General features: G+C 39.5%; 1 protein-coding gene across 18 annotated transcripts in view; it reads left to right on the top strand.

Moving 5' to 3' along the window:
* The window catches only part of PWWP2A (PWWP domain containing 2A), a 46,088-nt gene that overhangs the window by 16,202 nt on the left and 8,912 nt on the right, over positions 1-20,974 (top strand). For 3 of the 18 annotated variants that reach the window (XM_069592517.1, XM_069592519.1, XM_069592521.1), the window contains exon 2: positions 1,340-5,243. In XM_069592517.1, the coding sequence (XP_069448618.1) occupies positions 1,340-3,020 (1,681 nt within the window). In that variant the 3' untranslated portion in view covers positions 3,021-5,243. Of the gene's footprint in view, positions 1-1,339; positions 5,244-6,930; positions 7,015-11,629; positions 11,750-14,142; positions 16,235-16,801; positions 16,877-20,974 lie in introns of those variants that run through there. The other 15 variants (XR_011257356.1, XR_011257355.1, XR_011257360.1 and 12 more) reach the window with 9 other exon arrangements.

Here is a 20,974-nt window from a genome sequence, read left to right as displayed (position 1 = left end):
GGGACATAAGGATGGTTTAGAGAATGTGAGAACCAAGACTCACCCATTCTCCAGAAAAACAGATCTATATAAAACATTTGCATCTAATAAGGTCAGGGGTTCCACCTGACTATTTGAAGCCAGTTCTTTTTGCTTTAGAGGACTGGCATTAGAACTGTATTGTGTTCAATACTGTTTTACTCAATTAGTGCTTAAAATTAGCACGTTAACATGTACTTGATGAAACTGGTGGTGTGATTTTATTTTTATGTGCAGGATTCTGAGTATATAGCAAGTTTAGATTTAAGGGTTCTTGATGTTTAGCTCAGGCAGATTAAACCACAGTAAGTCCACCTGAGAAGCAAGGTTATTTGACCCCTGTTTTATTAGAAATTGATCATTGTAGAGATTTTTGTTCTCTACCATAGCTTCACAAACTGGGTTTGGGTCTGTAAAGTTCTGAAATCCATTTAATGCATCTGACTAGCATCAAAACAAATGAAAATAGACTAGAGTAGAAAAAATACAAGTATGTATAACATACTATACGGTTGAGTATTTAGTGATGCTTTTGCTCAGCTGTGTGCATTTACCTATGTGTGCATTTATGTATACATGCATAAACACTGTATGGGATTGCAGTGTGAAAATACTTCTTATTGTGTGATGTGATTTTAAAAAGCTCAAAAGCCATGGTTCTACAGCTCTCTGCTTTTGAAGTTATCTGAATTTCTAATATTTCTGTGTTGTTTCCCCCCACCCCTACCCCCTTGGGGATAGGGCGGGGTGGATGAATGGGATGAGCTAGGGTAGAATAGTAGAGAAGCAAATAAATACCTGTGAATCTTTAGGGTTTAAACAATAAAGGTGAGATATAGGATTTTACTGATTGAATATTTTGGAGTAGGTAAGGCCAAATTTGCTTTGTGAAGCTTTTAAAAGCTATTATATAACCAGAGGAAGATCCATATACTACATATTTATAGTTGCATTTATTGGACATGTCTGTAGTTGAGTGTTACAGCAAATTACATTAAATATTAAGCTATCTGACAGACCTCCTTACTGATTCAAGTCTGAAAAGATCTATTTAAAATAACAGCAGCTATCATGGCATTGCTTAGAGCAACTATTGAGTATTTCCTGTTGAGTGTATGCCAAAATGTGAGACAAAAAAAATGGAATGGTATGCTTTGGGACTTTTGTGGGGAGGTCCATCTGTAGGTTTTTAGAGTGAAAAGGCTTTTTAAAGTGAAATAGCTTTCAAGAAAGGTCATATAAACAGTAGGTGGTCTTTCAAGAAATGGAATTGTAGATACTAACTTAATGGTTTCTTTTTTTCCTTCCATTTCTTTCAAAGGTTTGGGCCCCATGGGATCCCTGTGACAGTATTTCCCAAAAGGGAATATAAGGATAAACCCGAAGCCATGCAGCTCCAAAGTAATACATTCCAAGAAGGGACAGAAGTCAAGTGTGAAGTGAATGGTGCTGTTCCCAATGACCCTTCTCCTGTCCCGCCTCCTGAGCTCAGCTTGGCCGAAAGCCTGTGGACTTCCAAACCACCACCTCTCTTCCATGAAGGAGCACCTTATCCTCCCCCTTTGTTTATCAGGGACACATATAACCAATCAATACCTCAGCCGCCTCCTCGGAAAATTAAGCGACCCAAACGAAAAATGTACAGGGAAGAACCTACTTCAATAATGAATGCTATCAAACTACGACCCAGGCAAGTTTTGTGTGACAAGTGTAAAAACAGTGTTGTTGCTGAAAAAAAAGAGATTAGGAAAGGTGGTAGTGCAAGTGACTCTTCTAAATATGAAGATAAAAAACGGAGAAATGAAAGCGTAACTACTGTGAACAAGAAACTGAAAACTGACCATAAGGTGGACGGGAGAAGCCACAGTGAAAGCCAGAGAAGAAATGCTGTGGTCAGGGTTCCAAGTATCACCCACAGCAGAGGCCGAGCAGTCAGAGTGCCTGCTCAGGCAAACACGTCAAAAGCTCAGCTAAGTACTAAAAAAGTGCTCCAGAATAAAAACATGGATCATGCAAAAGCTCGGGAAGTGCTGAAAATTGCCAAAGAAAAGGCACAGAAGAAGCAGAGTGAAACCTCTACATCCAGAAGTGCGCATTCAAAAGTCCATTTCACACGTCGATATCAGAACCCTAGCTCAGGCTCCCTTCCACCCCGGGTTCGTTTAAAGCCCCAGAGGTACAGGAATGAAGAGAATGACTCTTCTCTGAAGACCGGACTGGAGAAGATGCGAAGCAGCAAGATGGCACCCAAGCCCCAGTCACGCTGCACCTCTACCCGCTCAGCAGGTGAGGCCCCTTCAGAAACTCAGAGTCCCTCCAGAGGCCCTGGAGAGGCCGGCAGTGGGGTTCAGGACGCAACTGAAGTGCTTGTGCCTGGTGAGCAGGAGGAGCCGCAGACGCTGGGCAGAAAGGGCAGCAAAAGCAGTATCTCTGTTTACATGACCCTAAATCAAAAGAAGTCTGACTCTTCCAGTGCTTCAGTGTGTAGCATTGATAGCACAGATGATTTGAAATCCTCCAACTCTGAGTGTAGTTCTTCTGAAAGTTTTGATTTTCCTCCAGGCTGTATGCATGCACCTTCCACCTCCACTTCCTCCTCTTCAAAGGAAGAGAAAAAGCTCAGTAATTCCTTGAAAATGAAAGTCTTTTCCAAAAACGTCTCTAAGTGCGTCACACCAGATGGCAGGACCATATGTGTAGGGGACATTGTCTGGGCCAAGATATATGGCTTCCCCTGGTGGCCAGCCCGTATTCTTACCATAACTGTGAGCCGGAAAGATAGCGGCATTTTAGTCCGACAGGAGGCCCGTATTTCATGGTTTGGGTCTCCAACAACATCTTTTCTGGCTCTTTCGCAACTCTCCCCCTTTTTAGAAAACTTCCAGTCACGCTTTAATAAGAAGAGAAAGGGCCTGTATCGCAAGGCTATCACAGAGGCAGCGAAGGCTGCCAAGCAGCTGACCCCTGAAGTGCGGGCTCTGCTGACACAGTTTGAAACGTGAACATGGACAGTAAGGTAGGCAAGAACCTTTGGGAGGCGCCCCAGGGTTTGTAGTCTAGTGAGGGGTAACTTCTACGAGACAGCTTGGCTAAACCCGAGAGAGAAACTGCACTCAGTTGGCTGCTTTTTTATACTTAATCTTATAGCCATTTTTAGACAGAGAAGCTTAAACTGAACAAGCAATCAAATTTTGTCTTTAGGAAAGGAGATTTTAGCAGTATTTTTCAGTTTTGAAGTCTAAAACCATCCCAAGGCATAGGAGCCATAGCCTCAACTGAAAATAAATTTTTGCAGGGACTGTTAATTGCCATTTGTACCTAGTACTGTGTGTATGTGTATATGTATATACACACATGTACATGTATGTGTGTGTACATAAATGCATACATATATAAAATACCGCCTGTCACTATGTGACACAGGTTGCATATCTGGGATCTTAAGGGCTGGTGAGCTGGGGGGGAATAGTGAGGATATTCAATGACCTTTGTTTTTTAATTAATCAGTACTTTCTATGTGCATAATGGCACAGGAGTTTGATATTTGGATGTCTGACAAACTGAGATGCTTGCTGTTAAGTTGCAGACTGGGGAAGCAGCCCAGTCCTGAGGATTAAGACTGTCAAGGCTGGCTAGGTCTGAATCATCGCGCCCTCTCTCTTGTCCAGTGGGGACTTAACAAAAACTTTCAAACTTCTGGTTTGGGAGTTCAGATAGATTTGTCTTTGGATATGTAAATAGTTGATTGCTAAATTTGGTCAGATTTCTCCTGACTGACTGGCTGTTCCTAAATTCTTAGGATATGTCCTGGTAAATTATACTTTGTGAATTAATTGTCATATATGTAATTGTTGCATTCTGGATGTACCTAGTTTGATAATTTTAAAAAAAATATTTCCGTTTAAGGTTATCTGTTTGCAGGTCAGAAAATGAGAAACTGTAATTGTGTAATGCTTTGAAATGTAAAAAAAAAAAAACAAAAAAAATAAGCTGTAAATAAAATCGACTAAATCCAAATTATTTGTGTGTGTTTCTCAAAAAGCTTTGAAAAATTTCAGGATGGTAGAAAATTATTCTTTGTAATAATATATAGAGAAGATGAAAAAAAAATCACCTATATTTTCCTGTTTGCCCTATCAGGGAATATATAATCTGAGCATAGATAAAATTCAAATGAGGGACTAATCAATATAGTCTTAAAATGAGGTCTTGTAGTTTAGAGGTCTGATAAGCTTCTAGATTTGAGCCCATCGTCCAGCCAATTTCTCATAAGTACATGGGTTTTAATTACTTCATATTTAGCTTTAATATTTCATCACGTTTCATTTTTTTTTGGTTTGTTTTACATTTGGGTAATTACAAAGACTCTTTTCTGCCTGATCTTCTGCCTCAGGTATCATTGCTTTTGGGGCTTGTAACTTAGCTAACTATTTTCTACATGGTCCATCTGTCCCTAAGATTTGATCTCTTATTTTCCATTTTTAGATTTTGTATTCTTAGTGAAAAATCTGATGGCCTTTTGGAGGCAAGTTTCTCCCCATATTTATAAGTTGGTTTCATATTGTATGCATCCAACTTAACCTTTAAGTATGATATAATGTCAATTTGACACTTTTGGAAACTTGGAACATTTAAAGAGAGCAACTTTTTGTGGATTCCTAAGTAAACAGTTTGAAATAATGTAGTTCCTATGGAATTATGAAAAGAGTTTAATGGAGACTGAAATCAATAGCCTGTCAGCTTCTTTAAGGTAAGGTACTGATATCTACAAGTAGAATTTCTTCTGGGGAACTCAGTCAATGCTTTTTGATTATAATAAACACACAATTTTAAAAAGATGTTTCACTTGAATAGAAACATATTCTTTCCTGCAAACAGAAATAACTAGTATTTTTTAAATTCTTTGATTATAATAGGCTGAAAGAAGTTCAGTGTGATTGAGGGGTTTTAAGGAAGTATCTTAAAGGTTTTCAGAGTATTTGTTTCAATTAGTGAATTTGTTCATTCAGTTATTTTCGGAAAGTTTCAAATCTAAGGTTTAGGAAGTTTTAAACATAGGCAGAGTCACCTAAGTTATGTCATTCTAACGTCTCATGAAATGATCCAGGTGAGTTTTATCCTAACAAATGTTTTTGACTGGATATTGCTAACGTAGTCAAGTGCTTGGGCAAATGTGCCCTTGTGGGCTAAACTAAATTTGTTTCAGAAGCCATGAGGAAAGAAGAAAAAAATCATGATTGTTGAATATATAAAAGTAAAACTTGATACAGTCCATACCTTTGAGGAAAAAGAGGGAGCATAATCACAATTGTGCATGACCTCTAACCATGCCAAGTAAGCCCTCAGCGTTGAACCAGCAGTCTGGTATATTTCATCTGAGTTTTCAATAAGGAAACTAGTTTGAAAGAAATTGTTATCTTTAAGATGTACTGTATGTTCTAAACACTAACAGCTGCACACTAAACTTTTATTCAAAGAAGTTTTTAAGCAGCTAAGGTCCAGGGTCCACTGTAGATGGAGATAGGATTGAATTGGGTAATTGTAGTCATTTTTCTCCTAAGTGTCTTAACGATAAAAATGGAGACACTTCTCTCTCTGTGTTGTGCATAGTCGCTCAGTCGTGTCTGACTCTGTGACCCCATGGACTGTAGCCTGCCAGGCTCCTCTGTTCATCAGATTTCCCAGACAGTGCTGGAGTGGGTTGCCATGCTCTCCTTCAGGGCATCTTTCCAACCCAGGGATTGAACCCAGGTCTCCCGCGTTGCAGGTGGTTTCTTTACAGTCTGAACCACCAGGGGAGCAACTCTATGGAGACAACCAAGTGGGTATTTCCCCCTGAGCAGAGAGAATGCTAGGCTTAGGCCAAGTCTCTAGTGGTCCAAGAAGACTTAAGCAAAGTAAAAGCTGTGAAGGCTAAAGATGTCTATTTCTAGAAATCTTCAGAAATGTAAAGCGTCATAGTGTGTTTTAGTTTTCTAGAATTTATAGATCAGAAATGGTCTGGTTTAAATTTGGAAGGAGCTCTTTATAGATGTGGAACCAGATCTAAGTTATCAGTGAAACAGAAAGTAGAATTCACTCGTCTGAAGCCCATTTGCAGGACTTAACAGTGTCCCTACTTGGATATTGAGTAAAGTTTATAGTAGTGAGTAGAAAAGACAGTAGGAATATAGATATGAGGGTGGACTGCAGGCAAAGGAATATGGGACTTAACATCAACTAAGTGAATATATACATTAAGTCTGAATATCTAATGTGAAAATACTGAGTTGCACCCCTATTTGAGCCGGTGGTTATGCTGAAGAACACATTTACATTCCTTTATATACATATACATTCTTAAGTACCTGAGTTGGGAACTGGAATACCTTAAGAAACCAATAATTTGGATCTAAAACATAAGATTTTCCTTTTTAAGTTGTGAATTTCTCTATACTTTGTGCCTCATTGGTTCACATTTGTTACTACTAGCAGAGAAGAGACTGGTAAATGTCTAGAAAAGATGGTAATATGTAAAGTCAGGACAGTGTTCTGATTTGTATCCAGTGGTGGTCTCCAGTAGGGGATTTGCCAGAAAATTCTGAAGCCCCTATTTGTAAGTTGGGACAAATTTACTTTTTTCTTTGGGACTGTACCAAGTAGGGTTGATATTAAAACAATTAAAATGCCTGATAGAGGGAATTCAGAAATAGAACAGGAGGCTGGTGCCATGCCAGTTGTCAGGAGAAATAAAACAGCTAAGCTGTCTCAATTACTTTTACCTCATTCTGACTTAGTTACTAGGTTCTTTATACTCTATTTGCCTGTGTGTTTACTGTATACCTTATTTCAACAAAGAGTGAACAGAAATGTTAACAGTTAAAGCTTTAGCAGTTAAAGTCCTGGGGATATAGATGATCTATGTATTTTTAGTTTTCCAGGATGTCTTGGTGTTTTTACCACGGAGAGTTGATGCTGAGATGAGAAGAGAAACAGCTCAGCTCTTTGTTTACTCAAGTAAGAGACTTAACCTTTATAGACTCAAACAGGGCCTTTTTCCTGTTTTTTTTGTGACTGTAGGTGGAACTCATTTCTTCTCTTATATTAATAGATCATTGTAATTTGCTGGGATTTTATTTTTCTGGTATTTAAAAACTCATTAAATATACCTAACCCAGTTTACCATTTTAACCAGTTCTGTGGCACTAAGTGCATCCACATGGTTGAGTAGTCGTCACTATTACCCATCTGTAATTTGGTTTTGGATAGAAGTCTTCTGAGTTTGGATGGTATTGTTCTGGCAGCTTGGTTTCCAGCATTCCTTCCTAACCAGCCTACAGTCCTGCGCTGTGCTAGTGGTGCCCATTTTTAAGAACTATGACTACCTCTTGGTAAAATTTTTAAGTACTAGTATGACTGTATTTACCAGAGTAGGTTTTGGGTTAAAACCATCACTTCCTAATGACAATTTTGTGAATATGAAAATCGTTTAAATGATTTTAGTAATGGAATTAATTAGTTTCCCAAACTTTGTTTACATGCAATCACACTCTTTACCATATTTTCATAATATGGGTACCGTTTTTCCACTTTTTATGTGAGTATTACTAATGAAAAAACAGATATTCCTTGACATATGTAGATAATTCTGTTTGGAATTCTAAGATCATCTTGTTTATCACACTCTGGTAGGAAATACTGAATTTTATACTCTGTCTTAAAATCCATCTTGGATAGTCAGGTTTTAATGTATCTAATTAATCTTTGAAAAAACTAATTGCCAAACTTGAATTTTTTCTTATACGATCCTATGTCATGCTAGCATAAATTAAAGACTGGTTGTGGGGATGTGTAAAGGAAATGAAACCAGACTCAGAAGTTACCGGGATTTATCAAAACAGTGAATTTGAGTCAAATTCTCACTGTTCACTGAATAAATTAGATTGCTGTAGTATATGTAGTCTAACTTGTGGGCCTTTTGTTTTAGAAATTTTGGTTTGTGAAACAATTTTATAAAACTTTAATGTTGAAAACTGGCCAGTCCTAAAATTACTTGTCTTTAAGCTTATTCTTTTAAGTTTTTGATATGTGTAAGATCTCATTAAAAAAGTTGAAAACACAGCCATTATTTAAGTATGGAATTTTCCTTTTAAGAATGTGACCGTTAATTTCCTTTTATTGATTTAGAAATCTTAGAGCGCTTTTATTACCAGAACCGTCATTTAAACCTCCTTATAATTTTTTTTTCTATCTGGTGTAGCTATCTAGAAGTAAAACTAGGTACCCCTAGTTACATAGCCAAAATATTACATCTATGTTATAATTTTTTTCATGTAAACTAAAAAACTTGTAATATTAATGCACATCAAGTTTTAGTAAGGGCTTTTTGTTGTTTAAATATTTAAAATAATTTTGTAATCCTCAGTATCCCTCACTTAGTTGTCTGCAGCACAAAGGTTAAAAAAGCTACCAAAAAAGCTTGATAAATGTGCTGCACAAAAGCTATTGAAAAAGCATGGAAGGAGCACATGCCCATCCCCCGCCCCATTCCCCAGGCACTTTACCTATTGTACTTTATAATAGGGTTCCTCCCCCCAACCCCCACTTGCCTGGGGAGACTTTTTTAAGAAATGTGAGAGGATCATCCTGTTGAGTGTAAATGATAGAAAATGGATACTTATGAGAATATAAGTTATATTCACCTGCCAGATGCAGGTGAACTAGAGAGTTAACATTTTTGCGCTAATAGTACTTGGTATCAGTCTTTTAATTGAGCAAAGGATCCTTCTTTTTCACTTTTCAGGCACATGGTGGAAAGTACATGAAAGTCTAGAAAGCTAGACTTCCTAGGCAAAGCCTGACTTGGATCTGCCGGCTTCCAAGCTGTGTGATCCTAGGCAGGTTACTTCAGTGTCATGATCTGTGAAATGGGGAGAAAAATAGTACCTGTTCAAAAGGTAATTGTGAGAATTTAAATGTTCAATGCAATAAAGTGCCTGGCCATAAAACTTAACATAAATACTTGCTGTCATAACTACCACTTTCAGTATGTGGCATAGAAATTTCATTCTGGTAGCCTCAGATAGTATCTTTCTGCAACATACATGCAGTATAAGCTTTAAAAAAAAACTTAAATATTCTTGTCTGAAAGTTCAAGTGAAGTCTCTCAGCCACTGACTCTTTGCAACCCCATGGACTGTAGCCCACCAGGCTCCTCCATCCATGCAGTTTTCCAGGCAAGAGTACTGGAATGGGTTGCCATTTTTTAAATCTGAAAATCCCACTAATCATAGTATGATCAGGTACCTAAAAGTGGCATGGTCTGAGTAGTCTCAACAGTCACCTGTGGCGAGCAACTGGGTTGGAGGTCATGGAGGTTATAGTAAGGAGAAGTCCATGAACATTACAGCTCTTGAATGAGGAAGAGTAATTGTGCTTCAGACACTTGTGTACTAATGACCAGTCACCATCTCAGAAGGCCTTCAAAGGCATGAGCAGCGTCTGAGCTGGTGGGGCTCAGTCGGGCCAAGGTCCTCTTATGAAGACTTTCCAAAGGCATTAGAACCACAGAGGTATACTTGTCAGCTTTTAAGTAGCATAAATTAGCGTTTTTTGGTTTTCTTATTTTCTTGGAACCTCAGTGTTTATTATTTTAATATTCTGCCAATTGGTGGAAAAGTGGACATTAGCTTGAACATTCCTTCTTAGTGCCACTGGTGTGATTGAGTAGGAGATTGTTTCCCATTTCTAGCAGGGAAATACCTCACATTCCAAGGCCTTGATCTGTGTGTGTTGTGGTTGTATTTTCCAGAGGGTAGTCATTTCTATCTGCGGCTCATTTTTGAGGTGCTGTTGTTTACCAACCTGTGATTTCCCCTCACCATTTAGTTTTTAGCAGGGAGTCCAGCTGGGAGTGGCACATCTTGGTGGGAGTCCTGGAATGCTGGGAAGAACTATGCAGTTTGTCTAAAACCCTAAAAAAGAACTGGTTAGAAAAACAGCATTGAGGCTGAAAAACCAGAATGTCTATTGTAAAATGTTTTTCCTGGTGGTTCATGTTGCATCATGCTACACTGTATTGAGAGGCAGCAGGATGTATGTAATCTTAGTTCTTTAGTTTTTAATTCTGGGCTTTGATCTAAGAGTGTGACCTCCTCTACTTCATTCCTTCATGTGCTCTAAAAAAGGAAAATTCTTACCCTGTTCTGGTTTGCCCCTTTATGTCTTTTCTTGCATCCCAAGGAGTAGTTGCCATTGTTGCATGTAAGCTTTTCTCTTAAAAAGGACAAAAATAAGTAATTTCCAGTGAAATCCCTACCTTTTATGAGGTTCTCCTATTTACTACCTCACTGTCAGGGTTTCCTGGTTCTTCCTAATGAATCCTGTGTGGTCAATTCTAAAGAAAAACCTTGAGACCCTAAAAGCTTTGAGGGGAAACTCAGCATTAGCACAAAAGACTCACAGGCCAGGCTCTGTGGACTGGGGTCTTGCATGTTAATATTTTACACAGCATTTCTGGGCACTGGTGGGGTTAATGCATAGGGTAAGATTATTCTTTGATGCAGCTTTTTGGCCCTCCTCTTGCCTAAAAGTGAAAAGGAGATTCTTTAGAATGATTGTTGAAACCTAAGTTTTACCCATGGAGGGAGAGGCTCAAAAGATAATTCTTTGTGTATTCATATTTCTACTTGTGTGATTACTGTTGGGTTATAGCTAATAGTATATTTGTTTTCCCATAAACAAAAGGGTAAATAACCTCATTATTGAACCTCATTTAAGAAATCTGTTCTCTTGAGTTAAAATTCAGTAAGTAATCATGTTTATAGATCAGGTGTGTAAAGTTTCTTCTTTTGCAGTATTAGAAAAGCCTTTTTTAAGGTTTTGATTAGCTACTATTTCTGATTTAGAACTCAGTATTATAGGGACTGGACATTATCTAAATCAGTGATCCCAGAGTTGCCCACACTGATATGCTACATGAGTTGTTTCTTACTTACACTGTACTTAGAGAAAAAAGGAAACAAGCAAATAGGTTAATAAAAAATAAAGCTTAACAGTAACCCTTTTGCTTAGTGTTTGGTCTCTTCTGAAAGCCTCAGAGAAAGCTTACCTTGTCAAACCAATTTCAAGGAGGTTTGACCTCACAGTAAGTTCAGCTGTTGAATGGTACGCAGAGGTGCCACTGGCATTACAGAGAAAGGGATTCAGGCAGTTTTGGTGATTCTTCAAAACGGAGTCTCTGAGCTCATTAATGCAGGTTGGGATGACAGCTTTGGCCCTTGTAGAATACTGAGACGATCAGGACTGTTCCACCACTAGGGTAGTGTTAGGCTAGTACAAGATTTTTGAATTAAACCATGAGTTAGCGTTGGCAGGCAACATTTTCATGAGCCTTAAGGCATTTTGCGGCTCAACTGACTTGGGCTGGCGAGTGCCCTCTTCTGGCCAAGACTGGTGTGTACACACCTCAAGTCTACAAGTGCTTCCCATTGTGTGAAGCCAGCAAGCTATCTAGAATAAACTCATTATGAAAATTCAACTGAATTTTAGCCTATTTTTATCTTTTTTTGGTAAGTGGATGAAAAAGAACTCAAATGCTCTATTTTTGTTAACTTGGTTTTTTCTACCATAGGTCTCAACAAATGGCAGCTATTACATCAGACAGTGACGAGCGCTGCTGCTCCCTTACAGTGTCTGACAGACCACTGTGGATTCAGACTGGGAGCGCTGACGTTAACAGTGAGACGGGCAGGTCTGTCTGGGCTAAGCCCTGCCACAAAGTGAAGAGGGCGTCATGTCATCACTTACCATTCCCTAAGCAGATTAGGCTGGACACGAAAGAATGCACTGGTTCTTTTTCCTTTGTTTGCACTGACCGTGGTAGCTGGGTGTACCTCATATTGGTGATAGTTTCTGTGAGTGAAAATAGCTTTCAGTCACTATTACTTGTGTTAAAAAAAAAAGAGAGCCGCTTCCGGAGCACTCCATGAATGGAGAGGAGTTACCTCATAGGGTGGGAGAAGTTGGGTGTCCAGTTGCAGAATTATGTCAAGTAGTGACTGAGGCTCCACAGAAAGTCAACTAGTGGGCTGTCTTTTCTCAGTCTTTTGTCTCTTTTATATTTAACTATTTAGTCATTACTTAAATATATATATATTAAGAATATGTATCTATATGAACATACACTTAGTGAATTAAATCAACCTCAAAACCATTGTCATTTACATAAGGCAAGTCAGAATTCAACGTGGTGGCAAAAGATAATGCTGAAGTACAGCTGTAACCTGTTTCTTCACATTTAGTAAAACCTCCTTGGATAATGCACAAAAAGCTTCTTCGGGGCTTTTGTATGGCAGGAAGGGCTTAGGGATTTTCGTTGTCATGCTGCTTTTGAATTTAGGATCTTTTTTTTTTTCTTTGCTTCCTTGAATTAATGCCACTTAACTCTGCCGTTTGAAGCTAGTGAAGAGCTGTAACTGGGCTGTATCATTGTGTATGAGCTGAAATTGGCAAACCAGGTCAGAATGGCACATTTTGGATCAGAGATTGTGGCTGGAATATTTTGGACTCTAAATATTATATAGGAGTCTTAGGTACTGGTGATCCCTTGAGGAAATAGCATTTTCAGTTTTCTTCATCTCCCATAGGAGGAATAGTAAGCTTCAATCCTTGGCTTTCCTGCCGACTTGAATAGGCCTCACTAAGGTTGAAGCCAAATATTGGGAGAGTCATAAATAGAAGTGTATATACAATTGGCTCTTTACCTTTTTTTCTCTTTCAGTTTATAAAATGGGGATATTTACTTCCAAATTTCCATAAGTCTAAATTTATTAGTATTATATTAGTGTAATAGTCTTAGAAAATAAAAACTTTTCTTAGCTCAATGTCAGATTTTAAAACCATGTTAATGATTCCATTGCTTTAGTAAGCGTGGACTACTGTTGCTTTGATGTGTGCAGTATTTATGGCTAGAAGTAACTTTCTATTGCTGGAGAAGAAATGTGATAGAATGCCCTGTGAAATTTATAAGCCTTGATCCAGTAAGTGAATGAAGCATGGCAGCACTGGGAAGTTTATATAAGATCAAGAGTGCTATCAAAAAATGAGAACTACACCTACTCTGAAATGTTTGGAAGTCAAATACCGGAAAGGATGGGGATGGTTTTCCTTTTTCCCTTTTTTGCTTTGTCTGTTATTCCACTGAAGATACCCTATCTTTGGTTTAAAAATACATTTGACAAATCATAATTCTCTCCACAGTTCACCTCTTGGGAACTTAAACCCTTACTGGTACTTAGGCTTCCAAGTTGGAAGGGCAACTGCAGAGGGTTTCAATGGGATTGTACCACTTCTTGGGATCAAAGTGAGGTTGTAATGTTGGGCCTTCTGGTCATGCTCCTTAGTGATTTTTGATAAGCCTTGTCCTATACAAATATTCTGTTCAGAGTCGGGCTTTCTGTTGGAGGTACAGTGCAGAGTGGCTCTGCTGGAAACCTGGTCTGCTGGTGTAACAAGGACACTGTGGTCAATGGCCAGTTGTCTTCTGGCTGCAAAGCAGTACTGCTGATGCCTTGGATGTGCTGTGTCTACCCTGGGAGGCGTCCTCCACCCCTCTCTCTGTTTCGCTCTTACATGTGTGTAGACAGTGTCATCTGCAGCAGTTTTTACCTGGTTTTGTATATAAATTTGCTTCTTAATCCTGTAGGTAGTCTGTGCTAGAGGAAGACTGCTGGTGTTTCATGGTCCACAGCGGCAAAGCTGACTTGCAAACTTCTATATTGTTACTTATGAAATGGCAGCGTAAAGAACAAAGCCCAAATCCTCCTTTTATTAGGCAAACATTCACAAATAAGTGTTGAAAAATACACTCAAGTGCAGATCGACTGTGTGACGGTGACAGCCATTTTCTTTGTGGTGGAATTTGGCCAGATATACTTTAGAAAGAATAAGAATGCTTCTGCTGGCTTACAGTGGCAGTAAGTTGTTTTCTCAAAAAAATGCACACTGGTCAAATTTAGTTGATTTTAAGTAAAAAATCAGGTGTGCTTCCACAGTCTATATAGGGCTTAAAAAAACAAGGACATCATGTTTATCATACTACTTGTGCTTAACTACATTTTCTTCCTTTTCTTTACTATATTTCAGCACAAAGACATTAGCAGGCTGCTGGTTTCATGGACCTGTACCACAATGACAGAGAACACCAGACCATCAGGACTGAAAGAAATTGGAGACTCAGATTTTTAAAGCTGCACTAAGAAGTAAATGTTCAGGCAGTGGTTAAAACCAACAGTCTATAAAGAGGCACGTGCATATTGTGCTATATTAAACTGAAGAAAAGGTATTAGGGGAATATTTTATTGAAAAAAAACTATTGCAATAAATTATGCATGAGATGAGGAGGAAAGTGATGTGAAATACGCAAAGAACTCTTGAATTCTATGTGTGAAGAATCACTGACAGTACCTTCTTTTGAACGTGAAGTTCTCAGTACAGTTTGGACACGCCTAAAAGGCACGGGATGATGACAAATGCTGAATTATTTTTCATATTAAAACTGCTTTCTCCAAGGTTTACTGTTAATCAGCTCAGAAAAGATTATCTAACATCCTACTAAAAGGATGGTAAAGTGTCCCTATACCCCACCAAGAAAATTTGGATCTTTTCTTTAATAAAGCAGGACTATATTATCTTAAATATACATTTGCTTGTTAGAACATATTAAGATGTATTTATTTGCCACCAGTATTTAATATTTTCTGCACATTTTCATACCTACATCCTTAACTTTCAAATTCTGACTCCAAGTGGACAGGCTGCTGTCAATCTTGGAGTGAAAACATACTCTCTAGGAACTAGTTCTTAATCCTGCTGAGCTGGAAAGGCTTTATTCTTCCTGTCCTTACTGATTTTATCAAGTTCACAAAAGGTGATAATATCTGAATTTTGATACTGACCTCTCTCCACAGAGAGCCCCTCTTTCTAAGTGCAAGAATTCCTCAGAGGTGTCCAGTGGGGGACAAGCAGCAGGAACCATAAAGATGGTGAAGTTTTCATGCATAAAGTATGAATTCTTATTCACAGAGACCATAATGTTTTATCTATGAAAATTACACATTATAAAAAATCTTACTTTTTCTTTTTTAATGAATGGAGACAACATTGAGAAAACCAGATGAACTTGTTAGTACTACATTTTTAAGGCATTTTATATTTGATGGTGCCGTACTTTTAATAATATACCTGAAGTTTTTTAGTGGCAATACTGATTTATTTTTTAAACCAGAAAGATAATCCATAGTGATTACTTAATACAAAAGGAAAAAAATGCCAAAAATAAAAATACAAAATTCATTTGAAGCAACATAAATGATAACTGAGCATTTGCCTTCAGTGCTCAAACTCTGCATAATCTTACTATATGTGTTTGGAATTACTTATTAACCCCACACTCAGGATTAACACAAAGTTCTGGGTAAGTTTTAGAACATTTACTATACCAGCTAGGATCTGTTTTACAACTCTAGAAAAGGTAGGCAGTCTTGCTTCTAGCAAGTTTAATGCCAACCCTAACCACGCTGTAACTAAAAGTCTTGATTCCATTCTAAGATTGTCTTTATGGAAAATTTTTTATCATGAAGTCATTGTACATTTGATCAAGTCTGAAAGAGTCAGCTCAGGAACTGCAGCAGCAGGGAGCTCTAAACACAAGCGGCGCCCTGCTCTGGCCCAGAGCTTAGGCTGGGGTCCCTCTTGTTCTTTCAGATCCGTAACCCAGCAGTACCACTTCAGGCTCATTTCAAGAACCTGGTAACTCCCAGATCATAGCAGATTTTGCATAATCAAAACTTCTAATTGCAGAGTGATGGAAATGATGAGGAAGTAACATAAAGGCAAAAAGAACTGGGAGAGATCAGGTTTTAAGTATCTATTTTTTATGACAGTTCTCAGTGGTGTTTGTTATAAATCAGACTTTCATTTTTTAAAAAATGAAACTTGGTGGTATTTAAAATCTAGACATACCATGTTTGCTATTTCACCTTCATTGCTTTAGTTGCTTAATATTTAAGCTTTGCTTCATGCTGCCTTCATCTGTATTTCAAATCTTCACAAGCCTATTTCATTTTGTAGACTTGAATGACAACAATTGTTTCTCATCTAAACTATGCTGAGACCTAAATGTTAAAGAATGTTGTGTAACATATATTCAATAAAGTCTTGATTTTTTTAAAATTTAGTTATTTAAAAACTATTTGTTTACTACTTAGTTAGGTTTTAAAGATTATTTTTAAACTGTTAAGATTCAACCACTTGCTCTCTAGGAAGCTGTTTTTAAGCAGCACTGCTTCCTTAGGAGAACCACCCATAGTTTTAATCCCTGGGAGATTTTATGGGGATGTCTTTATGACCAAGGATAGAGGAAGGGAAACTAGCTTAATAAGGAACTTGTGCACAAACATTACTGTTTTCTGATAGAAACAATCTACCATTCACAGCTGGATGTAACTAAACATCTATTGTTGGGTTTGTCTTAATTTCAAGTAGTTCTACTCTTATGGATAAACGGTTGCTTCTTTAAAAGCTGAGTACCTCCAATCTGAGGTCAAGTGTTTGACCAGAAACACTCAGGTGTCCAGAGGCTAATTTTTCCTAAAAACTATCAGACAGCTGAGATTTTTTAAGGCTGATCCAGAAACTAAAGTCAGGTAATTTTTTTTTTTTAAGTAAAGCAATCCTTTAGAAGGCTGCCTGTTATTCCAGAGTATATACAGAGTCTTTAACCACAAACATTCTCCCATTTCAGTTTACCTAAATGAGTGTAAGAAGGAAGCCACTGGAGTGTCTCCCTGAGAATGCTGGCATGTCACTGCACATAAAAGTAAGCCGTTTTCTTGCTTTTATACATGACAGCTCATTTCTGCTCTTTCAAGTAATGATTCTTCCCTCAGTGCTTTGAAGAGAGTATACTGTAAGTGTTTCTTAAGCATACTTTTCTCTGGTGAATAGCACCCTGCCAAATCTTTGCTTATTCACAAAGAAGTTTCATGGCCTTTGCTTCGATATCAAAGGGTGATGACCTTGGGATGGAAGAATACAACTCAGGCATTCTGTGCCAGAGGAAGAAAGAGCTGGCTAAACCAGTGGCTAGGTCACTGTCCTAAAGAGTTAATACTTCTAGGATTAGCCCTTCATTGCATTGTGGAGCACGGTTTTAGAAGCAACCTCACATACAGGAGGCAAAGTGAGTGGGTGATATTCGGATGATGCTTGTCTGAACAGGCACTTCCCTTGTAGCTCAGTCAGGAAAGAATCTGCCTGTAGTACAGAATAACCTGCTTTACTCAGTAGAGACATGGATTTTAATCTTAGTTCTATCAGTTACCTTATTGACAGAAGAATCACTTAGTGGCCACACTGGCCAAGATGAGGTATGGAAAATAGGTGTCTCACTCAACTAGCTTGAGTTCCTATTCAGCCAAGGCCAAAACACAGGTGACATCAGGAACTCTATAGAATAGTTCACTCAGGGAATAATCCTTTTCTGAATTCTGCCTGTGCCCAGTGCCTGACACCTGTGGATATTGAGCAGACCACCCACACCTGTAATCTAATGGAGGCAAACGGATTCAGCAATGGGCAGTGCCCTGCGGTTAAGAGGAACCTGATGTGTCCCTGCCCTAGAAACGCAGGGCCAGGGGCTTCAGTGAGACACAAAGCAACCTTGCAGAACGCGCTTCCACAGAGCTGCTTTCATGCCGACAGAAAGGGAGCGGCTGCAAAAGCTGCCTCCTGGCCTTGGAGCCGACTGAGAATCCAGTCAGTCACAGGGCTCTTCGAAATAAGACTTTGTTTCCCAGCTAACTCCCTGAGGTAGCGCTGCAGATAGCTTATCTGTTCTGGGCAGCCAAACTATACCTACACAACGGTCCTGTGTCCTTGAGACCAAGTACCAGATAGTCCTCCAAAGCCTCCATCCTTTGAAATGTAAACATGTTCCCATCTCACACTGTTCCCTCACTTCCCAACCCTGGCCTCCTAGTCTTTAGTTTGCTTGATGACGTTCATGCTTGCTGGTTTCTGACTTGGAGGGGAGTGTGCCTGCTGTGATGGGGTGGGGTGTCAGATGTGGACCTCCGCTGGCACAGAATTCCACCTGGTACTAGGAGGTTCCACTGTCTGCAGATCTGGCTCCTCACACGTGGAACTAAAGGCTTCCTGAAGAGCATCTGGGTTGATTCCCTTCACAGCTGTCCATCATGACATGTTTGGAGGAGCCCCAGTGCCTGACTTGGGGTTGCATCTGGGTAGGCTGTATTTTTTTTGTTTAAGCAAAGTAGAACTAGCAGCTGGGACTCAATCTTAACCACGGATTATTAGCTGTGGGCTACCCTGGCAGTGGGGTGACAGGCTTTGCCGTGCTTTAGCTAAGGCGGGAGGAAATGTGAAAGGAAGCTGTAGGGAGTCTAATTCTAGTCTGGCCAATGGAAATTCTCAAGAGTTTATTCCTAGCTTGCAGCCCTCAGAGGGTTGAGAAATTAGAAGAAAATGGAGTATTTTTTAAAATCCTAGAACATTGCAAACATCTGTAAAGGCAGACTAGAATAAGAAATAAACCCCATGTACCCATCTTTACCTTAAATTACTCACAGGAAGACTGAAATTTTTGATACTCTGAAATACAAGGACATCCTCACTAATTTTCATAAACTAACCTCATTAGTTTCCTTGATTGCCCTTTGGAAGTTCTTAAGCAGTCACCCTGATACTCTATGGGCTGGCTGGTAGCAAGTAACCCATTTCTCATTCTCAGCAGTACTAATGGACTCGGTCTAGTGTGAGGTCAAGGCTGCTCTCCAGACAACAGATAGTGACTGGAAACTGCCATTCTCTGTATTAGCTGTGAGCTTCCCTGAAGAAAGAATTTCCAGCCACTTCTGGTGGAATGTTCACGTATCAGTGCTTCCTTTTCTAAAGGAAATCCAGATGATAGAAGGACTAAGCTGCTTACTACTGAAGTGCAGAGAGGGGTAGGCTGCAAAGGATGAGGAACATCTCACTGAAACTGCTTCCAGGAGATTTTTCCTAGGGTGTGGGAATGTGTTATCAGGTACACAGTATACACCCATAGGAGGATTACAGGGAGATTTCAGTGCCTTAATAAGTAAGGCAGGGTCAGAAGCGGAAGTGATCAGAGAGTACCATGGACAGAACTGTGGGCTGGCAGTGACCCCTGGGCTGCAGGCCCAGCGAGACTGAGCTCTGGCAGCCAAGGGCCCTCCTTTCCCACCGGGGAGCGTACACACAGAGCTGAGGAGGAAATGAGTTTAAGCTGCTGGTGGCTCCTGTCCGGTGTGGTGTCTCAGGTTTACACTCTAGTCTTGGAAGGTTATTGGGTCCTGTGCTTTAAAGATCCTTCTCAAGATTAAAGCAGCTATTAACTTCTTTCCATCCTCCTTGGCCTCCTATCATAGCCTTCCCCTTTGACATTCCAAGTTTTGCTAAACCGGTTCTAAGGCAATTTGCAGGTCTGCTCATTAGCTCTTGGGAACAGATAACCTTCCGAATACACCTTCTAATCAGGCTTAGATTTAACAGCAAGCGCCAGCTCCCCATTCCATGCCAGTCCAACCTGACAGTAACATGCCTCCATAAAGTCCCTGTGCCTCTTCCTAAAGCAGTCTGGATTGAGAGCTGTGAGACACTCAGCAACAGGCTCGGACACCAGCACAGAGATCAAGGAGCACCAGAAATAATCACCAGGCCCAGCCACATTTCCTCAAACAGTTCTCTATCTTCAACTACACAAAGTGTTGTAGGACTAAACAAACACTCACACCTTTGACTCTACCTGAGAAGCTCTGGAGGTCCAGTGTGTGAGGTCTTGTCATCTTCCTGCAGCTCAAACACAGGCCCAGTGCTGCAGCGTTCAGGTCATAACTGAGCAGCCTCGGCCACTCCCTGCCTCAGCACCTCGGCATGTGATAACATTCTTTAGTCCAGTAAGCATGATAAGTTACGGTATCTGGCCAGTGGGTCAGACAAGGAGCAAAAGGATAGGGAAAAAACCCAGCTGCAGTGCTTGTGATGGAAGGGAAACGTAGAAAAGGAGTTCTTAGGAAAGAGTTGGATATTAAGAATAGGATTTAACCATACTTCGGATCCATGATGTGTGCGCAAAATGAACTAAATCCACAGTACACTGCACAAAAAAACTACCAAGCAAGTGTGACTGTAACAGAGCCAGGCCCTGGGTAAGCCTACTGCAGAGGCTCCAATGTATGAAAAAGCTGCTCACGTGAGAACCAGGAGGTGGCTGAGACTGTGGACACAGAAATAGAGAACATAAGGTGACCTGGAAGATGGAGGGGAGCATAAAACCAGAGGACCAGCTGGGGATTTCTGAAAGTCTCAAGACAAAGCCTTGTAAATATCCAAGATGCAGAAATGAAAATATAAAAATCGGGAGGCATTATGTTTACAGGCCAGGGTGAATGATCACCATCTGAGGATATTCTACGTGGCTGTACAACATGGGCTTGACTGGCCTTAAGGGACTCTACAAATGTCTTTTTAAGCTGCAAAAACAAAACCAACCAACCAACACAGGTACTAATTAAAGAAAGGCAGGCCACAGAACCTAGAGACGTCTGGACTGAATGATCGTTTGCACTGAGGCCACTTCTTACGGAATATCCTTTAACACCAGTTTACTAAGTTTCTAGTAAAGCAGTAGGTGCTATTAAGAAGATAAATATGGCCCTTACCTTCCAGAAGCTCACGGTCTATTCATGGAGGCAGATAAGGAATAAGTAACACTTTTAAAAATGTGTTTGAGTCTTCAAGGAAATTCTAGAAATCTATTCTGGTATACCTTTTTTGTGGGGTGACAAAAGCATCACAGACTTTTAAATCATACATCTTATATCATGAAGTAAATACAGGCCACCATAATCTGAAAAAAACGACTTTTAAGGTG

This window comes from Ovis canadensis, chromosome 5 (genome assembly GCF_042477335.2).
Source record: "Ovis canadensis isolate MfBH-ARS-UI-01 breed Bighorn chromosome 5, ARS-UI_OviCan_v2, whole genome shotgun sequence".
NCBI classification, from domain to species: Eukaryota; Metazoa; Chordata; class Mammalia; order Artiodactyla; family Bovidae; genus Ovis; species Ovis canadensis.
Note: the sequence above shows the minus strand (reverse complement) of the source record. Positions and strands in the feature narration are given on the sequence as shown.